Source organism: Microtus oregoni, unplaced genomic scaffold (genome assembly GCF_018167655.1).
Source record: "Microtus oregoni isolate MIOR12 unplaced genomic scaffold, Mior012 000021F_ref0000039, whole genome shotgun sequence".
In the NCBI taxonomy this organism is placed as follows: Eukaryota; Metazoa; Chordata; class Mammalia; order Rodentia; family Cricetidae; genus Microtus; species Microtus oregoni.
In genome coordinates this window covers 27,050,417-27,072,410 of record NW_024543080.1, presented here as the reverse complement: position 1 = coordinate 27,072,410, position 21,994 = coordinate 27,050,417, and the positions used below count along the sequence as shown (strand labels likewise).

Here is a 21,994-nt window from a genome sequence, read left to right as displayed (position 1 = left end):
CAACTGCTAGTTCCCCAACCTTCGCCTGACTGCAACTGTGGAGACCAAAGCAATCACCTAAAATACTGACAAAACTGTGTCACCTAAGCAGAATTGTTAACATGGAAGCGCTTTCTTCCTTCCTTCCTTCCTTCCTTCCTTCCTTCCTTCCTTTCAACAAAACAAAACAAAACAAAACAAAACAAAATAAAAAACTTGAAAAGGTTTATGGGTAACGTCTATTTCTGATATGCTTTGCATCTAGAGAAACAAGTCAGATGAGGCCCACGGAAGCAAGACCCCCTTTTTACCAATGCTCTCTCCCTGTATGGATCTCCCTACGCTCCAGTTTTGCTGAATGCGGCCTTCTCTGGCAGCAAAGAAAATCTGAACTGAAAGCGTGAAACATGAGGTGCTATGCGATGCCTTTACCAGTATGTGAAAACGAGGCAAAAGCAAAGAATCGTTCACAGAGCTTTTCAATGCCAAGTAGATGGGCCACATGAAGCTTAGGAGGTCTTGGTGCAAAGATTGAAAAAAAATAAAAATACAGTAACGGCTGAACACTTGTGTGGGGAGCCACAGCCAATGCAGTGAAATGGGATCACGGATGGCGACACTGAGGGGAGGGATGCAGTACCTCGAAGGCATGTGACTTTAACTGGATCCAGAGGGCGTCTTTCAGGACCTGTCTCTCCTGACTGAACTGACCTTTTCCTTTTCCCAAGGCCGCATGAGTACTTAAGCTCATCGGTTGTGAAAACAAATCTGATGAGGTATCGGAGGAGCCGCCGCCCGTCTTTCTTGGAAGAATTTACAGCCTCATCCCACTGTTTGCTCGTTATGTAGACAGGATAGTTGTTCAACAGCTGCTTGCTTCCCTGGAAAAGGAAAATATTTTCTCATTACCTACTGAGCCAGCCAGCCAGAAGCCAAATGATCTCCATTTCAAAGGCAAACATGCTTTTAAACCAAGTGGCTACACTGACAATGAACCGGGCATTGAAGAGCACAAGTAATTGCTCACACTCAGAACGGGCACTTTTCAAATTACATTTGCATTTTCTATAACAAGAGCCAATGAGGTATAATGAACACCTTTGAAAGAGGAGCTATTTATGACTCGCATTTTAACAGGTAGGTTAAAATGTGTCAAGATCCAATGACAGGGAACACTCTTTAAATATAACCCGTAACTTTCCCTTTCAATCTATTAAATATGCAAAAACGACTTTGAAGAGTGGGATCAAACAGGTCCCTTCATCCTCCGGCTGCCAGTTAGGTTCTCGAGAAATGCTGCCGACAGTCTATTTTAATAGGCATTACTTGTGTTTAAGGCACCTAACACGTGACTGTCATTGTGTAACAGTGAAAACATGAAAAGAATGGGTTTAAAAAGAGAGACCAGAAAAAAAAAATAATGCAAAACAGCTTTTCTCAAATTGTAGCTTCTGCAAATACCAATGTGTCAACTCAAAAATCTTACTTTTCACTTCATAATTTATGTCTGCTGTAAAATTCCCAAGCTCAACAGCTGCAGTGGGACTAATTACGGGGACTTCTGTAGCATTTACAAGCCGCGTTTAGTCACTCGCACCCATGTAACCATTACTTTAGTTCTGGCTGTCCATAAAATTCTACAGTCCTGGAAAAATTAATTAACCCATGATCTCAGTTTTAATGTACTTCTTCCCCAGTAATTAAGGTGTACAGAATTAAAAAAAAGGGGGGGGGACTCATTCAGTTTTACAACTCTGAAAATTTACTACAGGTTATAAATTTGGCACTGTTTGGGTCTGCCAGGGTTTGATTTCAAACCTGCTTGCTTAGTGAAGCGTGGAGAAGGTATGGTATAAAAGCCAGCAGGGCCGTGAGGACTGCACTGGACCAGCACACAGCCACTCACAGTACACACAGAAACTCCTTTCTTCAGCATCGTCCTGAAGGGGACGCTGGGACTTGGTTTCCTTTAAGGAAGGCAGTTGTGGTTATGATCTGTGCACTGAATTTACAGACAGGTTAGCTTTAAAATGCACTGGGTTCTATGTCCTGAACTTGCTGGAGTGGCTGTAGGTGGTCAACAGGTGGCAGCATACAAAGCCTTGGCTCTGGGACCTTGAGCACGTGTGTGATAAGAAATCAGGAGTCCAGGGTCCACAGGTTCTTTCAGCTGCCCTTAAGTAGGAGGTGGTCAGAGTACAGTCTGGGGCAGTGTATGGAGGAAGGAATGAGGAGCCAGGCCAGCAATCTGGTTAGCCAGGCTGTAAAACACAGATTCCTATTGAGTGAAAGGGTGCTGAGCTTCATGGCTGATGCAGGAGGGAAAATACCTCACTGCTTTCTCATGGACAGGGGCTTAGTGGATCTCCACAGAATGACCTTTCAACCCAGACAGTGGTGGAACCTGAGGTGGGCAGACTCCAACCTGGCTCAAGTCCTTTAATAACCGCTGCACTCTTTACTGACCAACTGATGAGCAGTCCAAGGCACTGCCCCAGGTAGTGCAATTATAGTGGGGGTAAGGACAGGGAGGGGCTGGCACTCGAGAGATGGCTCAGATGTTAAGAATGCGGATCGCTCTTCCAGAAGGCTGGGTTCAATTCACATGGTAGCTCAGAACCATTTGTAATTCCAGTTCCAGGGCCTGAGGGAACTATGTAAACACATGGTCCACATACATACACGAAAATAAAACACCCCCTTTACGGTCAGTTCAGTTCCCGTGAACACATTCATCATCAACCTTAGAAGAAAACTGCACAGCTACTTCTTGAATTGTTTATTTTCTCAAGACTACTACATCATCACCATCCTATATACGTGTTTCCCTGGGGTTGGAGTGCGTTGGTTCACTGAGATTGTAGCCTTTTCCAAAGGATCACAATTCTTAAGTGGGGTGGGATAGGGAAAGGCTGAATTTTCTGTTCATCCCTTAATGATGTGGGAGTGTCATATATCAATCTGTTGATTTCATTGGTTAAGCAATAAAGAAACTGCTTTGGCCCTCATAGGTTAAAACATAGGTGGGTGGAGTAAACAGAACAGAATGCAGGGAGAAAGAAGCGGAGTCAAGGAGTCGCCATGATTCTCCCACTCCAGACAGACTCAGGTTAAGATCATTCCTGGTAAGCCAGTTTGTGGGCTACAGCAGATTATTAGAAATGGGCTAGTCCAGGTGCGAGAGCTAGCCTAGAAGAGGCAAGATAGAAATGGGCCAAGCAGTGTTTAAAAGAATACAGTTTCCGTGTAATTATTTCGGGTAAAGCTATCTGTGTGGGCGGCGGGGTGCCGGGGACGCAGCCCCGCCGCTCCTAATTACAACACCTTAATACTGAGTTGTGCCCCTAAACTGTGTCTATTTCAGGAGGAGGGTATCTGTGACTAGGTAGCTGACAATCCAAGACAGGTATTTTTCACATCTTTGAGAAAATCTTAGAAGAGTCCTGTGCAATTCTAAACCACAGCAGATCAACATAAAACATGGGTCTCATAAAATGCAGAATTACCATTAGGAGGTAATTTTCATCAAGAACCAGTAATTTATAGCCCCAAACATAACTCAGGATGCCTTGTGGGTTATGGATGAGAGTTATAATCCTGCTTTAGCATAGTTAAAAGGAATAAAATGTGATAAATAATAAAAATGAGAAAATTCTCAGGTGCCTGAAATGACAATAAAAACAGTATAGTAATAATGATAATGACAGGCAATGAAGTTTAAATAGCCCTTTCCAAGGGAACACAGGCAATCCTCCCTCTGTCCTTACTCATTTGTTGGGGGGGGGTATGAATGCACTCATGCCTAGAAACATGGAGGGCAGGGTTCAATGCTGGGGTTCCCGAGCGCTGGGATTAAAGCCTTACAGATGTGTACCACTTCTATCTTTGAGACAGGGTCTCTCACTGAACCAGGAGCTCACAGACTGACAATGCTGACAGGTTAGCAAGCCTGTCCCCACCTTTGCTGTGTGGCTGGTTAGAGCCACATGCCACAAAGCACACCTGGACTTCTAGGTGGGTGCTGGGGCACCCCACGTGTACTTTCTCAGCGAAACCGTCCTCATCACCCCCTCTTCTATTTCAGTTAGCCACACTTCAGTTAGCCACAGGCAGGGAGGGGCATCAGAGACATTTCCTAGAGAAAGTACGTTTCACGTGTGTTTCAGACAAACATGGTCTTCAATTACGGATTTTAATATAGGCTTGATCTTGAATTTAGAAAGACAACTTTGTTGTGCGAAAAGAGAGTGCTAAAAGGCACCAAGAGTAACCAGAAAGGAGAAAATTAACATGGAAGGTTGGGAATAAGAAGTAACCCAGTGCCAGGGCTGGCGCTCCGCCTGGGTGCGAGGACAGGTTGGGTACTGGAGCAGTCTGTGCAGAGCGAAGAGGGTATGGACATCCCCAGACAGCCCGAGCAGTGAATAGTGATGCTGGGGACCTTTCAGCCTTCAAATGGCATGGAAGGGGGAGGCGAGCATGTGGAGGAGGAAGGCACCATAAACTGACTGACACAGTAGAGAACAAGATGGAAGGCAAGAACCCAGGAACAATGGATGAAAGTCATGAGCACGAAGCGCAGGGGCCAGAAGACAGCGCTGACACAAAGACCATGGAAAGGGCTCCTGGACCAGACACCCAGGAAAGGCGAGGAGGTGGGGGTGGGTGAGGTGTGGGGTTTCCTGCAGATCACTCGGAAATGGTGAGGGTAGCGAGGTTATAGGGTGGGAAGGTAATGGAAACAGTGCAGATCGTACAAACAGTTCTTAGACGTGTTTAATCATTTAAAAATGAGTCATCATTTGGAAAGCATGATCTGAGAATCCCAGAGGCACGAAGGTGCTAACGGGGATGAGGAGAGTTTACGAGCTGTGTGGTGGCCTGGCATGGGAAGGCTGCAGAGGGTGCTTTGGAAGCCTGCTGTGATGGAAGAAGGGAGGAAGGAAGCCCAGGAATGAGGAAGAAAGGGGACTCAAAAAAGTCTAAAAAATTCAACGGCAGCAAGTATCAAGTCTGAGCTTTGCAAATTTGTAAAACTGTGTGTGTTCAAACACCCATAGAGTCAGGAGACTGGCTGCTTCTACTGTGGCTCCAAGAAAGAAAACAACTTGTGTGCACTGTCTGGGACAGAATGTTGAAACCCCAGGGAATGAACGCCAGACGCCCCAGAGCAGGCCCAAGGAGAGCAGGGCTCTACCTGAAGGCATGATGGATGTTATCTCCATTTCCCACTTCTCTGCTCCAAAGGAATGGGGAAGACTCGCCTTTGCAATTGAAGGTGCGGATGAACCTTTGTAAATTAAATCCATAGAATATGTGCCCACAGCAACAGACCCACAAACTCCCCCAGTCAGCAATGTGCTTGACCAGCCTATCCACTCCATAGAGACTGGAAACTGGAAGCAGGCTTCACCTGAGGAAATGCCATGTGCATGCCCCTCTTCCCAGAGGCAACTCCTACCTCGGTGGGCTGGTCTGCGGGCTGCGGCAGGAGCTGGTTGTGGTGCAGCAGCACTGTCTTTAGGTAATCTAGGACGGTCTGGCAGGGCACTGTGCGGAGGAACAGAGAGGGCACATGTTAGCTACTTCTCAACATGGGGTCGAACACCAGGAGAAACCATTTATACCCAGGAAAGGAAAAATCAGTTTTCTCCAATAGAGTGAGTGTCAGGGGGTATATCAACCACACTCCAGGGCAGTCCCATGGTCAGGAGCAGGGACCAACACAAAATGAATTCCATGTTTTTTAAATGGATTTTCCATCTCATTTTGTTTTTGTCTTACTGGTCTTTTGCTTGTTTGTTCTGATATTTACTTACTTACTTTTTGGGGAAAAAGAATGAGAACACAAAGTTGGGAGGAGTTGGGGGAGGAGAAATGATCAACACATAGCGCACGAAAAAAAACTTATTAAGAAAATTAATTATTAGGGGAAAATGTCAGGTACTCCCACTTTGTCACGCTGTGCAGAGGGCGTGCCTCTGGCATTCAGTACCAACTGATGAACGAGCAGAAGAGCCCGCCATGGTGTCACACACCTTTAACCCAAATTCTGGGGACAGATGCATAAGGAGGTGAGGTGCAGCCTAGCCTGGGCTATATACTGGGTCTTCTATTGTTTTTTAAAGGCAGCAAAGTTGAGATAGGAATGGACATGTCCTGTGACGTGCATACAGTTCAACCCTTGATTAGCATGAGAACTTCTCACTAAGTAGGATTTTGAATGAACATCCTTTGACCCATATTTGTGCGTTGTGATTAAGGAATTCCAAATTTAAGCACAAAATACTTACAAAGCAATTCATAAAACAGAAAATTCACTCTAACTTTAATGATGTTAAAGATATGTACATTGAAAGAGTAGGAAAGAATTAAGTGTTATTAACAGCGATTTATTTCAGCTGTGGGATTATGCTACTTATGCCTGTTGATTACTTTGTCGTTCTTATTGAAAGTGGTACAGGGTGAGTTGTCCTCTTCTGGCCTCTACAGGCACATGAATGCACACAGCGCATACGCAGAGTGCTACACACACACACACACACACACACAATCATTTTTAAGTTTAAAATATTTGAAATCACCTGTAGATTTCCTGGACTCTGGATGTCCCCTCCCCCCACCTTCCAGGTGTTCCCTAGACCTCTTCCCTGAAAACAGATGTCTTGGCTAGTACCTTTTTGGACACTTGCCTAGACTTACACACAGAAACTGCAGAAACAAGTGAAATGTTTTCTGTGGGAAACCAAACCAAAACCAAAACCGTAAAACAAAACAACCCCCTCTAAACCAAACCAAGCCACCCAAGCCCTTATCAGTCAATCTCGACCTCGGAGGCTGGTGAACTAAAGCCTGAATTAAAGCATCCTGCCCCACAGCTACACCCTCAGACCAGTCCAGGAACAAAGCAAGCCACAGTCAGGAAACTATGCAAAGCCACTCTCAGTCTGACAGTGTACAGCACATAGGAAGAGCGGATCCAGAATTCCCACACGAGGACAGAGCACGTGCAGATGGGAACCAGTGTGCTCTGGAAGGTTCTGTGCATTCAGGGCTGCCTTGGGTTCCTAAGGCCTCTGAAAAGTGGAGAGAGAGGTCGGAGCTCATAGTTACGGAGGTATCAACAGGGTCCTAAGGAGCCAATTACTCCCCCAGAGGATGTAAACGGAATTGCATCCTTGGGCCAATTAAGAATTTAAGCAAACCACTCTGATTAGTGGAGAAACTGTGGCCCCCTGGGCAGGTTTCCTTTGTTCCCTTGGGCAGTCAGCTGATTCAGTGAGGAAATAAACGAGGACTAGAAAGGGACTGTGTGTAGCAGTGCACATCTTCAATGCCAGCACTTGGAAAATGAGGATACCTTTACAAATTCACAAGCTTACAAGGCCAGGCTGAGCTACACAGCAGCATCCTGTCTCATAAAACCAGAGGAAAAAACCAAGATGTACCTAGTGTCCATTCCAACACTGGCGTTTCTAGTGTTCCTGCCTCTACATGGGATTACAACGCTCGTCACATAACCCAAAAACGTGGAAATAGGATGGCTTAACAGGAAAGAGACCCCTGCCCCACCCCTAATTTCTAAGGCTGCTTCATCTACATGGGGGAAAGAGTCAAATACCCACTCAGGGTCCTTACCACAGTGGAAGACCAAAGCAGACTACACTTCTACAGTAACTGTTGGGTACTACTGTTTCAAATGTGCCGACATTGCCAATGAGATCCTGAGCAAGCTACCTCTGAGCTCCTGTGCTCACGCCTGTGAAACTGCAATAATTACCTACTACACAGTTCCTGTGAGGACCGACTGAATCACCGCAAGGGAAACAGATGCAAAGCCTACTGGGAGCCCCCAGCGTTTTAGGAGTAGCAGTCCAATGACCTCCTCAGAGGCATCATAACTTGGCTGCTACTTCAGTGCCCATACTGAGTAAGCCACTCCCACACGGGCCTTTTCTAAAGAAACTGCCGCAGTTTTGGTTTTCCCATATTAAGGCTGAGTGGGTCTCCAGCTAATAATTTTAGTATACCGGTATTATTTAGCCATGTAGCCCAGGTAGGCCTGGGGCTCGCCATCCTCTTGCCTCAGCTTCCTGAATGACTGGTTTACAGCCCCATGCTACCACACCCAGACCTTTCCTCAAGCACTGTTTAATCTATTTTGTTAGTCAAAGACTTCAAACTTCTCAAAATATTACTCAATAGTTTTATAGGAAAGTTGAATTCTTTTGTTACTGACAATCCCAGCAATCTGTTTAATAATCTTCAGTAGCCTAACTGTATCTGTTTCAGTAACATATAATAAGCTCCCGAAGAGAAATACCTCAAACCTGATCAGCATCAGTCCCCTCCAGTTGCCCGGTTGGACTTCTGATAAAGACAAGGCCCTGTTTCAACAGGAACCGCGACTTTAAGACGACAGGCTTTGTCCCTGCCCTAAAGCGTCCTGTTCACCTTATCAGGACATCAGGAGACTACTCTTGGTAAACACAGGCTTGAGAACAACAGGAGTAGAGGCTCCGTGCCTGTGTGCCTGCTGGGAGGTTAGGAAGGCTCTCTGGTGCTGGAGTGTCTTGCTTCAACTGCGTACTGAAGAATGCGTAGAAGCTTCTCAAGAGGGCAGCATATTTTGGGGGTAGGCAGAACAGGGGTCAGATAAAGTGTCTGGTTGCCTAAAAGTCACAACTGTTTAGTGAGGTTGGACACTTGGTGTACTGTGGGCACTGAGGGTTGAAAAGTCTCCAAAGCTGTTCAGGAAGGAAGGAAGCCAAGCACAGTGGTGCCTGGCCTGTAATCTCAACTCTTGTGAGGAGCAGGCAGGAGGGCCAGGAATTCAACATCATCACCTTCAGCTACACAGGTAGTCACAGAACTCTATGCCCCGCAAACAGAAGGTGGGATCGAGGCTCAGAATGGGAAAATGGCCATGGCCGTCAGAGTCACAGCTAGCGAGCAACAGGAGTCTATGGCTGCAGCCACTCTCAGCAGCTTAGGCTGCGCTCCTCACTGGCGGTGCTGTTTAAGGATACAGGGAACTAGTGGGCTTAGCTCTGCAGCTCAGGGACTCCCAACTCCCTCCTGGATTCTGTATTCACAAGTCTGTGTGCTTGCTAAGCTATGTGGGGAACTCCCTAAACTGGAACTTCTTCAAGCCATTTGCAGACTTGCGCAAAGAAGTTTGGAATCTGAGTCGTCTGACAAATGTCCCAGCCGCGATCGCCTTGCTTCAGTTCTTAGGCTGGAAACAAGTGTCTCTGTCACGATTTATTTAGGGATGTTCCTTATATTTCTGTTGGGGAATTCATTTTTAAAATGACCTTCCACTGTAGTGCTGAAGTGCTGACACCCAGAGCATGGAAGAAACAAGGCTACACTTGCTAGCTGAAGGCTCTCAGAGGCCTAAGCTCTGAGTTTCTGCCAGAAGTCAAGCCATCACCATGCTCACTAACCAACCCATTGGCTAATTCAGGATCACATGGCGGTCAGACAGTACAGCTACCCTAACAGTGAGGACTCCGCAGGCTGGACACCGAGTCAGAAAGCTTAGGCAATGAAATCTTCACCACAGCTGCTCTCCCAACTGTGCCCCAACTTCCTTGTCTGTAAGATGAAAAGGATGGCTGACGAGGGGCCCACAGTTAGAATAAACCAAAATGATAGAACTTCTGCCGGGTGCAATGGTCTGTGCCTATAGACCTGGCCATCGGCAAGGGAAGGTGCAAAAATCAGAAATTTCAGGGCTATATATACGAAGCCCTTGTCTCAAAAAGATGAAAGTAGGTTTTTCTTTTTTTCACACAAAGACAGGATCTCACTATGAAGCCTGGGCTGGCCTGGATCTCTCTATGTAGATCAGGCTGGCCTTGAACTAAAAGAGGTCCATCTGCCTCTGCTTCTCCAGGGTTGGAATTAAAGGTGTGTTCCATCATGCCTGGCAGAAGTAGAGATTTTTATAAAAATACTAGCAATATTAATACTGGGAAAAACTAAATTTTTTTGTATTTTTCAAAGATTTATTTACTTTTATTTTGTGCATGTGTATGCATCTGGGTGAACAATGACAAGCACGCTGTGATGTCTGTACCAGCGCTGCAGCTCGGGAGGGGGTTGGGCCCCGGGAAATGGAGTTACAGACAGCTGTGAGCTACCCCAACATGGGTGCTGGGAACTGAACCTGGGTCCTCTGCAAGAACTTCTGAGCCATCTCTCCAGCCCCGGAAACTGAATTTTCACATGCAAAAGAAATTAAGACTGAAAACTTATTATCATAAACAAAAATCAACCACTAAATCATATAAGACCATAAACATTAAAAACTACAGAGGAGACCTAAATATAAGAGCAGAAACTATAAAATTCCTACCAGAGGAAGGTAGCTCAGCCAATAAAATGTTTTCCTTACAGACACGAGGACCTGGCTCCAGCTCTAGCACCCATGTGAAAGGCTAGATGTGGTATCCTAAGAAGGATCCCTGGGCTGGTGCACTGGCCAGCCTAGACTAAATATGAACTCCAGGCCAGTGAGAGGCCCTCCCTCACTCCCTTCTCCGTCCCACCCCTTCCACACAGTACAGGCAAGAGCCAGGCACAGCAGTACACATACATATATGATCTCAGGAATTGGGAGGTTGAGGATCAGGAGTGAGACTGTTTCAAAGAGGATGGGCAGGTGGGGACACAATACATATTTCTCCAAAGACTTAAAAATATCCAAAATGCAGTCAATGACAGGTGCTCAGAGATCATTAACAAGGAAAGCAGAACTCGAACCCACCGTCAGGCCATCTCAGAGCCCTTGGCATGGGCATCACAAAGCCAGACGATACCAAATGTGTCTGACGAGGGTGTGGAGAAAGGCAATCCTAGTTTACCGCTGGTGAGGATGACTACTGTCCTCACGATGCAGATAAAATCTCCACCCGTGATCACACTGTGTTCACTGCGACATGGGAATGACATGACTTTACGGCAACAGAAAAAGAGGCCAAGGGAAGTGGAGTATTAGTCATGTCTGATACAGTCTGCTCTTAATTTTTATTTTGTATGTGTCTGCCTTCATTGTGTGTATCACATGTGTTCCTGGTGCCCATGAGGGCCAGAACAGGGAGTCCAATCCCCTGGAACAGCAGTTACATTTGGTTATGAGCTGCCATGTGGGTGCCGGGAACCACATCCGGGTCTTCTGCAAGATCAGTGAGTGCTCCCCATGACGGAGTTATTTCTCCAGCCCATCTGATCTAGCCTTTGTGTGTAGTCTTAAAAAATCAAATATGCAGAGAACAAAAATAGAAAACTAGGCATGGGTGGCGCATACCTTTTAATCCCAGCACACCTGAGTCAGAAGTAGGCAAATCTGAGTTCAAAGCCAACCTGGTCTATAGAGCAAGTGGCCAGCCAGGGAGAGAACCATGTCAATAAATACATTAATTTAAAGCACCGCACACAACTGGGTGGAGGAGCAAACAACCCCGTAACCACCCCTAGAACTTCAGGAGCAGCAGGACGGAGTTCAAAGCTATCAGTGACTACATAGTGAACAGGTAGGCAGCCAGAAAACCAGGAGACCCTGTCTAAAACCACACACACACAAACACACACACCAGAAAACCAGGAGACCCTGTCTAAAACCACACCCACACACACACACACCAGAAAACCAGGAGACCCTGTCTAAAACCACACCCACACACACCAGAAAACCAGGAGACCCTGTCTAAAACCACACACACACACACACACACACACACACACACACACACACCAGAAAACCAGGAGACCCTAAAACCACACACACACACACACAACAACAACAAACAAAAAAACAACAACCAAACAAATCCCCCCACAGGTTTTCTTATTTTAATATCTATAGACTTTTTATATGAGTATTCTCAATTACTGTGACTGGGAGCTCACTAGACGATACCCCACCTGACCCCCCTCCCCCGAGAAACTCCACCCACTCCTGCTTTTTTTTTTTTTGTTTTGTTTTTTTGTTTTTTTCGAGACAGAGTTTCTCTGTGGCTTCGGAGCCTGTCCTGGAACTAGCTCTGTAGACCAGGCTGGTCTCAAACTCAGAGATCCTCCTGCTTCTGCCTCCCGAGTGCTGGGACCCCTCCTGCTTTCTAATTACCTCCCAACAACTATACTCCTGGTCCAAGTGGCTTTATTTATTCATTTATTTTAGCTGCTTCTTTTTAGCCTGTTTTTTTAGCAGAATGATACAAAAGGAAAAGTGCCAATGTCACTTCCTTGAGGTGAACTGTTGACCTCTGAGAGTAAGAGTGCCTATCAGCTTGAGGCTGGCAGACCCTTCACCAGCAACACACAGCACTAGAAGGCCCTCCCCAACCTGCTTTAGGTTAGCCCTAACACCTTCCCTTCCTCTTGTGACCACCCAAGTGAAGCATTTTCCTTGTGGCTGACGGGCTAGCCCCCTTTAGTTCACATGTGCTCCAGGGCTTTACTTCAGGGGAGAAAATGAAGCAGGACCCTCCATTCATGTTCCTGGCAGTACCTTTAGGAGAACTCGAAGACACTTCATTCCCATTGGGTGGTCTGCAGCACTTAATCAACTGATCTCAATCTTCTTAAATTCTCTCTCCTGACTTCTGGACGCTGCCTTCTCCTGTGTACCTGTCTGTCCTGGATGTCCGGCTGCCACAAACTGACTATCAAATAGGGTAGACACTACAAGACAGCCCCAGGTCTTCCTATGGGAATGCCCTGTCTCTAGGACAGTGGGGTGCCTTGGACCCGTTAGAGAGCAGGGACAAATACAGTTACAGCCTTTACCTTACTGTGGGTGTCTAGGGGCAATTTTTCCTAAAACTTCAGTCACAGAGAGTCAAGAATGGATTCTTGAATGATCCTCCGACTTGTTCACCCAAAGGAGGCTCGGAGAAAGGCAAGAGGATCGTGCTTCCCTTTGTCCTTTGGCCAAATGTCCATCTTCAGGTGACACCTTCAATCTCTTTCCCTCGACAGTGACCATATTTGACAGGTAATCACTAATTAGCTTGGGTGTTTTCCATTTTACACTGTTTCCATCTGTGCATATTTCATCTCTTGATTCTTCATATGTATTGCTGGGTTTCCAGACATAATGAAGACGGGGTCTCACGTAGATCATGATAGCTTCAAACTTGCTATGTAGTTGAAGACGGCCCTGAACACCTGATCCTCCTGCTTCTGTTGCAGGGCTGGTGCTGATGTGTGCCGTCATGCCCAGCCCTCCAGACATGTTTAATGTAACCACAGTCCTGTGTGAAATGGCTGTCGGTCCAAGGTTCACGGAAAATTCCTCAATAAGCCCGGGGTATCCACAGTAACTCTACTATCATTAGACAACTTCAATCCGTGTCATTCAAGATCTGATCAAGAGTGCTCAAGAGAGTACAGCATTTTCACCTTTCTGGGAAGTTCAATGACTAGATCAGGCCACCTGTGAGTTATCCCTGACACCAGCACCTGGCCTGGCTGAACCCCAAATATATGATATGTCAAGAATACTTCCACACATTTAGGACTCGGAATTAGCAATATTCTGGACATTTGTGTCACCTCTTCCTCCACTCTGGAAAGTGTTACACAGGAAGAGGCCAAGGAGGGCCGCTGCTAAGAGCGGCTAGTAAAACAGAAGCTGCCGGCTACAGTTCTGAGTGGCTGATGTCAATCTCTGCAGCTGCCTATCTCTCTCCCTGCCCTGAGGAGGAACGGGAATAAGATAAATGCGGGAGGTAAACTTACACTGAATGGGCCATATCTGCAGGGCTGGCAGAATGTAAAATCTCTCCCTGGTGTGGGCAGACAAGAAACAGTATGGTCTAATCAGCTTTCTAGATTCTCCTAGGGTGTCCCGAAGGCCTGACAGCCTGTCTGAAGCACATCACACAGATTTACTTCTTGTCTGTCCTTTTGAGACACACACAGAGTCAGATTCTATGATGTTCTGAGCCCAACCTCTGAATGAAACATGGGAAGGGATTTTTAATTTGGCAACTCTATGCATGTGAGTATGTGTTTGTTTTTGAGACAGGTTTTGTGTAGCTCATGCTGGCCTCAAATTCCTGTAGCCAAGGATGACCCTGAACTCCTGATTCTCCTGGCTCCGCCTCTCAAGATCTGGTAATACAGGTATGGATCACCATACGTGGCTCTGGTCAGACAAATCATAACACCCGTTTCTGATTTTCCGTCCTATGTGCCCTAATGAGCAGATGGGGCCTTTTTAAAAAATCATTTCCCCATTTCTACTTGAGCTACCAATAAAATGGTGCGCGCGCGTGCACACACACACAGCCAGGCTTAAACAGAACAGTTTCTATTTAAGGACAGAGTTAACATAAATGTGATGATTGTGGGGATGTGGCCCTGCCTTTATCGTCTTTGAGGGGCCAGTGATGAAAACAGGTCTTGTTCTAGCTAATAATCCTGCTGTCAATCCCGCTCACACAGGGATGAGTACAAAGATACAGTGAAATTAGTGCTTTTCCTTTTTAAAAAGACCTTTTAAATGATTTATTTTTATTTCATGTATTGGTTTGCCTGCATGTATATCTGTGTGAGGGTGTTAGATCCCTTGGAGCTGGAGTTACAGACAACTGACAGCTATTATATAGGCACTGGGAACTGAACTCAAGTCCTCTGGAAGAGCAGCCAGTGTAGAGTCATCTCTACAGTCCATGTGAACTTTCCTTAATAGCAGATGAAATAGCAGTAACAACAAAAATTCAGAGGTCTTGTCCTAAGAAAACTCCAAGTCTACTGCTAAGAAAGTGGAAGGTGTTTAAGAGTTAGGGACTGCCTCACACCAGGGGCACAAACAGTTTAACTAATGGTTTATCTTTGACCTATTAGTTTACAATTTCTAAATGAACTTTGGGAGGAGGAGGTTGGACACTGAAGAGACAGCTAGCTGAAACGTAGTTCTCAAGCGAGGCCAGAGAAAGGGCTGGACAGAAAAGACCCGTCCTTTCCTCAGGACTGAGTCCTGCTCACGCAAAGATGGTTTCATTCACATCTGCACCAGGGGACACACAGGTCATGTTAAATGCAGACCATTTTCCAAGGACTCTCGGATTCCCAACAGTTGATGCACAGCAAGGCCACGGCACTGCATGCCGAGGAATTACTTATGTACCGATAGAGACATCCGTAGGCTCAGGGCTTGACCTAAGAACGTGCAGCTAACACAGACAGGTCAGGTTAGCGCTGGTCCTGGAATTTCTGCCTGGACTGGGTAACCCAAGGACATTTTACACACCTTGCTTTTCCAACTTTTCAACATCCTGGCCCAATCCCCTTCACTGAAGCTGCGCGCGCGCGCGCACACACACACACACACACACACACACACACACACACGGGCAGTCAAGACAACCACGGATCTGAGCTGCTGTTGTCTGCTCCAAGTGTGGCTGCATACCTGGAATGCTTTCTAACTTCCTTCTGAGCTCTTCGTTTTCTTGCTGCAATGAGATAACCTCCTGCTCCAGCTCCTGGCATCGAGGACAGTAGCCTTCCTCTTCCTCCTCTTCTTCCTCCTCCGGCAGCGTTGAGGAGGATGGGTGACCGTGGGACTCAGACGTTGCCGGGGAGGTCCAGCCACCTAATGTATGCACCGGGGAGGTTGAGAGAGGGTCCACATCAGCCAGGTGGCCATACTCACTGACTGCTGAGGTGTTCGGAGTTGGGAAGCTCCCCGAGAGCAGGTAATTTTGGAGCGAGTCAGTGAACACTCTCAAAAAGGCAGAAGTTTGTTGTTTTCTTTGCATATATTGCATTTCTATGTCTATGTTGTCAGGGGTCTGGCTCTGGACCCCCTTTGCAATGTGACACTGGTCCTGTCTTTCGTTATAACTAGAGCCTTCCTGCTTGACGCAAGAAATCATGGACTGAGAATGGCTGGAGTCCAGAAGTTTTCCTCCACAATTTAAGAGACTAAGAACACGACTGCACTGCTGGGCAAAGGCATCCAAGATCATCCGGCTCTCTGGAATGAAACGAGAAAGAGACATCAGTGACCCACAGCCAGGCATGGAAGAAGCAAGGCCCTCCATTTCCGGCTTAACCTTCCCACACAAAAGGCCCAGTAAACCCACCACAGAAAGGACACACAGCTCCCTATTGTTCTGTGACCAGTAGGTCCCCAGGCCACTCCAACCCCTAACTCTGAGAAAAGGCCGGGAACCCATGGAGATGTCCCTCTCTGGCCTGCACAGGGCTGAGCTCACACCTTTGGCTTCATTAATATCCTCACTCTAATGAATTGAGCCAGCCACTGCAGACTCGGTTCCTCATTGATACGAGGCCTTCCTGCAATCATTACTGCTATTTCTGGAGTGCCCTCCTGCCCTTGCTATTCATCAGCTGATACAATCCCTTCTACAACCACACAGCTCACGGATGCAAGCTGGAGAGGAGAGATTAGTCCCTGTGAAGAGCTCCCTAGAAACCTAAGGTAACGCAGAGGGCTGTACAGCAGAGGATGAGAGTGACACACACTGTCACCCGACACCAGCACTCCCGTCTTCCTAATCCAGAGTTCTGGTCAAGGCCAGGGTTTAGAGTGATGGGGGCAGCACCATCTGAAAAGGGACTCCCTCTTCTCAGAGCCATTTACACTGGACCGCCATGTCCCCTACAGGGACAGAAAGTGTGGGTGCCATGAAGCCCCATACCTGATCTAGGCACACTGTCAAGCAGCGGAAAGTAAAAAGTGAAGAGAAACCAACCACTTTGCTAGAGACAAAGGAAAAATCTCTCCCAAATCTTGAAGACATTATAATGTTGTCCAATGCATAGTCACATGGGGAAACAGGTGGCTCCCTCCTGCTTGTCACCACAGAGACAGATCTCACTAGTACGGAGTGACACTGGTCAGGCCTTATTCAGCAGGAAGAGGATCCTTCAGATTTCTTCTTCCCCTTACCCAGATGAATGGTCACAAAACACTGACTGGAGAATTATTCAGGGGCTAGAAATTCTTATAAAAATGTAGCTTGTTACTGACTTTCTCTGAAGACACTGTCTACATATTTTTGTTTAATTTGGTCAGGGAAAGAAAAATAAGGTTTTTTTAAGTGAAAAATAGTGAGATGCTTGAGGTCTTCTTTGGGGTAGAGACAACGGGTGTAGTTGAAAGCCTCAAGAAACTCACCATGTATGGTGAATGAAAACACAATTCTGTGTTGTCCATGAGCTGTGACACAGATGCTGCCCCAACTACTTGGGAGGCCGGACAGGAGGATCATTTAATCCCAGGAGTGGGAGATCAGCCTTGGTTGCACAGTGAGGTCTCTCCTCAGGAAAAATAGGGCAGTGGAAGGGAGGGGAGACAACATGAGACATGGACGACAGACAGACTTCTGTCCAATAGCCAATGTTCTACCATGTTCTTTTCTTCTTAGCACATTTTTATGAAGTAAGTAGGTACTGGGAAAGGGTGGTCCACATGTCCTGTGTCACTTAATTGGAAGACACATGAAGTATCCCATCCCCCAAGTCTGAACAATGCTACCATTCTGGGGGAATTCTGGGCTAAAACTTTTCTGTCCAGGAGAGGATTACAGACTACACTGGACTGGAGAGTCAGGCTCTTAGTGCTTCAAATATATCCACTGAAGAATGGCTCGATATCTACCCACCCATCACACAGAGCAGTAGGTGAAGGGGTTGTCGTGCAAACACAAGGACCCAGGCTCCATCTCCAGCACCCATATAAAAAGATGGATGTTGGGGGTATATGCTTGTAATCCCAGCACTGGGAGACTGAGACACAGGGTTGCCCCGGGGCTCCCTGGCCTGCCAGCCAGCCTCGCCTAAGGTCTAATCAGTGAGACCGTGCGCCAGCTCATGACTGAGGGCTTGCTGCACAAGCACGAGGAGCTGGGTTCCACTTCGAGCACTTACGTAAAAAGCCAGTGGGACAGCACACGCCTACAACCCCAGCCCCAGGGGCACACAGACAGAAGATATCTGGAACTTAATGACCAACCAGTATTAACCAAACAGTCAGTGCCAGGTGAGGGGCCCTGACTCTAGAAAATGGGGTGGCTGTCTTATAAGGAACTGCCTGACTCAAAAGCCCCATCCTTAACTGAGGAGCTGTCGGCAGTTGATAGCCGACAGAGGATAGTTTTGGGGGGTGGACACTAGTACACTGCCCATTCTCCAGTGAGCTACCGTACCGCCATGCACATATGGACTGTGATACTGGACTTAGTGGGTTATTAGAAAAGAGAAGACATTTAGTGGGGAGATACACATGGGATCAGGATATAGGCAGGAGCTGGGAGGAGGTAATGGGGGTAGATGTGATCATATTTGTACACACCCGTGAGTTCTCAAAACATAAAAACAGGAGGGGACAACTGGAGACACCCAACATTGACCTCTGCCCCCCCAAAGGTCAGAGGCTATCTCAGGTGCCAGCACTTTTAACCTGTTTGAACACATCACTGCTGCATATCCCAGCCTCACCCAACACCACCTGGAACTTCTCCTGTTGCTGTTTATCTTGTTATAGAGGGGTGCTGGGATTACAGGTGTGTTACAGCACTTGCCTTTCCCTGGGTTCTACAGATCTGAACTGAGGTCCTCCCACTTGCCACCCAATGAACCATCTCTCCAGTCTACTTCCTGTTACAGAGGGTAGCACTACCCTCCCCTTCCTTAGATTCTCCTGTGACAAGGTCAAGACCCAGAAATCCTTCCACAAACCTCTCCGGAAGGTTCCCTCTCACACCTGAGTTACACACCGTGGTGACAGAGCTCAGAAGTGTGGACCGTCTCAGCGAAGATACAAGAGAGTTGACGGAACACCACGGGTCAGTTTAAAACCCTGAACACAAACCTGGTCACTGATGAGGGTGCGGAGTCGTGATCTGTACCTAGGTCCTACAGATCCCCGGGTGCCATTTCTTTACTGACCTACACCACACTAGGAGGTGAACGGCTGAACCACACAAGTAGAGAGGTGTTCCACTCTTGTTATTTTACTTCATTATTTTGTTCTTTCATTAGTAAAATCAAAGGATGGTATTGACAGGGAATGCTCCATTCTAGCACAGGAGCAGCTGCCATCAATTTAATCCTATAATCCACACAAGACCTTAAGTTGTATTTACTGTGCGCATTTTAATCATGTAGGCCCACCGACTTACAGCCCACGCACCCCTAACATAACCTTGACAAAAGGGATGTCCGCAGAAGGAAAGGCTTTTTAAATGGAACAGTGCAGAAAGAGCTGCTCAAAGACATTTATTCAGTGTGCTACCAAACACCAAGCAGCTTTAATCATATTGATGAATCACATTACAGCATGGATTTCAAGAGGAAAAAAATCTGACTTAGGGACAAGCGTGATTTGTTTTCTTAATTGAAGGATAAACTTATAACATGCTGAGAAAAAAATCATTATGTAATATACTACATTATAAAGATAATCTATTAAAGTGCACTCAGAACATCAGAGAATTGCAATGATCACCGAACAGTTCTTGCCTGACTTGAAAAGGCATATCTCTGAATTTGCTCTCAGAGCTGATCTATAGAAGAACGGCAACTGTAAATGTGTAAGGTTGAATTTTCCCTCTTTTCAAAAACCTTGAAATATCTGGGCAGTATATTTAACACCAAAATACAAAAGAGTGTGATAAAAATATCCCCACTGCACTGGGGGGGGGTGCAACTCTTCCATTTTATATGCGCCACAATCAGCAATACTTTAGCTTTCTGGACAGACTACAGTCAGAAATGCAGGAACTGTGCAAGCCCCTTTCTGCTAAGAAATGTTCTGTTTCCTATGAATACGACTGTCTTAACTAAGCAAAACATAAACATGGATTTTTCTTAACTTTTTTTTTAAGCCTCTTGTCATAGAGTGCCCCCCACACAGGGGATAGCAGAGAAATACAGAACTCTGCAGTCTACAAAGGGACTTCCCCACAAGTTAATAAATCACAGTTTCAAAGCCCTCTGAATGACCACTAACTTAGCATGCTTTATTGTGCGCTGCCGAGAGATGAAACCGTGCTCTATATTGTGCCCACCCTGCTTCTCAAATCTAAACTCAGGGCTATTACTATTTTTTTTTAATTAAGATTTTCATTTCCTGAAATTCTTCTGCACCTATGTGGTTTTAACCCATCCTCAATTTGATAGGTGACTGAGACAGGATGGGAAGCAGGCACTCAAACGTTGCCTCTTCTCTACTCTGATGGCCTTCTGTATAGGGCAAGATGTGTTCAGCATGTGCCCATCCCAGCCCACCCCTCAAGAGAATTCCGTCTCTGGGAGGGAGATCACAGCACTGAAAATTAGTGGCAACCTTTTGATTTTAGCTCAGTCAAGGGTAAAATATGTTAATATTAAAGATGTAGCAGGAAATTTTTAGTGACCTATTATGTTACCCACCCATTACATCTACCAAAGGACTTCCAACGAGCTCAAAATAGAGGCTCCCCTTAAAAGATTAACTTCTTTTTTAAGAGGCCTACATGGTATGGTACAGGAGACAGAAGTTAGAAAATTAAAGCGTCTTGGAAAACAGCACCCTCGTCTTAAATCAATGAAGGATGCCTTAAAAAAAAAATGCCTGCCAATTTTTTTTTCCATAATGGCAAACGTCAACACAGCAAAACAGGATGCAATTTTTCTAAATAAATAAATCAATGATGTGTCAAAAATTAACAGATGAGTTAATATACTCGGTGCTATCAAAAGCAGGTGGCGCTTCCTAATATTCATCCTGCTCAGTCAATCCCTGAATATTTTCTGGACCATCGGTATATAAAATAGGATGCTGCTATTTGTGATGGCAAACAAAAGCAATCATGCCTGCCAAGCACATACTATAACAGGCGGCATTTCAGCTCTGCTAGACAGAAAGTAATTAGAATGCTTTTAATGTCCAAAAGAATGATGCTGATAGGCTGCCACAGATGTGTAGATTTATGAATATTTATATGGTGGTTTATGGCTGACACTTTTATCAGTTGAAGAAGATAAAATATCTGCCTGACTCAAAAGCTTGACAGTCAGGTTAATAAAATCTCATTAAAGAGAATGACCTATGCAATTATATAGGATTTATTGTAATTCATTTTTGATTGTACTCTGCTTAAAGATGCAATTTCCCATTTCCTGATGCCAAATTTAGGCTGCATATCAAGATCTACGTGGGTTTTTAACTCTAAGCCTCCCACAGAGGAAAAATATGCTTTTAAAACCATGGTGTATTACCCCTTTTAAGGAAAATTATACTCTTCACGAGATTTTATAAGAATTTCGAGAAATCTATTTTTAATCACGTATTTCTTTTCTCAATGGCTTGTAGCATCTAATGGCAAATAAGATTCACTTCAATCTTCCATCTTTTCACCGCCTTTACCTCTTCCACCCTGAGCTCACTCAGCAACACCGTGGTTTGACATTTTTCAGCTGAAAAGGTGGCCCTGAACACTCACCACAGCCACAAAGCTGTGAGAGCAACAGGCAAAGCCCCACCCGCCCCGCCCCATGTGTTTAGAAGGCCCTGGTGAGCACACGCGCTCATTGGCTCCAAGTGGCACCATTAGCCCCTCAAAGAACCAATCGGCTCTCCATGTGGCTGTCCCTCTGATGGCCACACACGTCACTGTGCCCGTTGAGAGATGGTCTGTCCACTTGTGATGACTATTACCTTAATTCTATGGCTCCCCCTCTGCATCCAGAACGTTCTCTGGGACACCGAAGAAACCTACCATCCAGTTCTCAGCTTTCCCATACCTCTAGGTAGGCACCCAGTGACTTACCATCCTAGTGACCTTACCCTGGAGTCCGCACTAACAAACAAACAAACAAAAAAAAACAACCCCCCCCCTCAAAACCCTGACCAGAACAGCCTTGAGAAAACTGGTAATATGGGAAAGTTTGAAAGAAGAAAAAAAAGCCCCTTCCTATCTTTAGATTCAGTGACAATGGCCTCTAACTTGTGATAGAGACAAACTTAAAATAGGATACTAGAAAAAAA

General features: G+C 46.0%; 1 protein-coding gene across 2 annotated transcripts in view; it reads right to left on the bottom strand.

The window, feature by feature from the left end:
* Bend4 (BEN domain containing 4) overlaps positions 1 to 21,994 on the bottom strand; it is a 31,035-nt gene that overhangs the window by 6,652 nt on the left and 2,389 nt on the right. Inside the window, exons 2-4 of one of the 2 annotated variants that reach the window (XM_041671307.1) lie at positions 15,407 to 15,973; positions 5,441 to 5,529; positions 620 to 860 (exon numbers count right to left, since the gene is read on the bottom strand). In XM_041671307.1, the coding sequence (XP_041527241.1) occupies positions 620 to 860; positions 5,441 to 5,529; positions 15,407 to 15,973 (897 nt within the window). The remainder of the gene's footprint in view (positions 1 to 619; positions 861 to 5,440; positions 5,530 to 15,406; positions 15,974 to 21,994) is intronic. The other variant, XM_041671308.1, reaches the window with a different exon arrangement.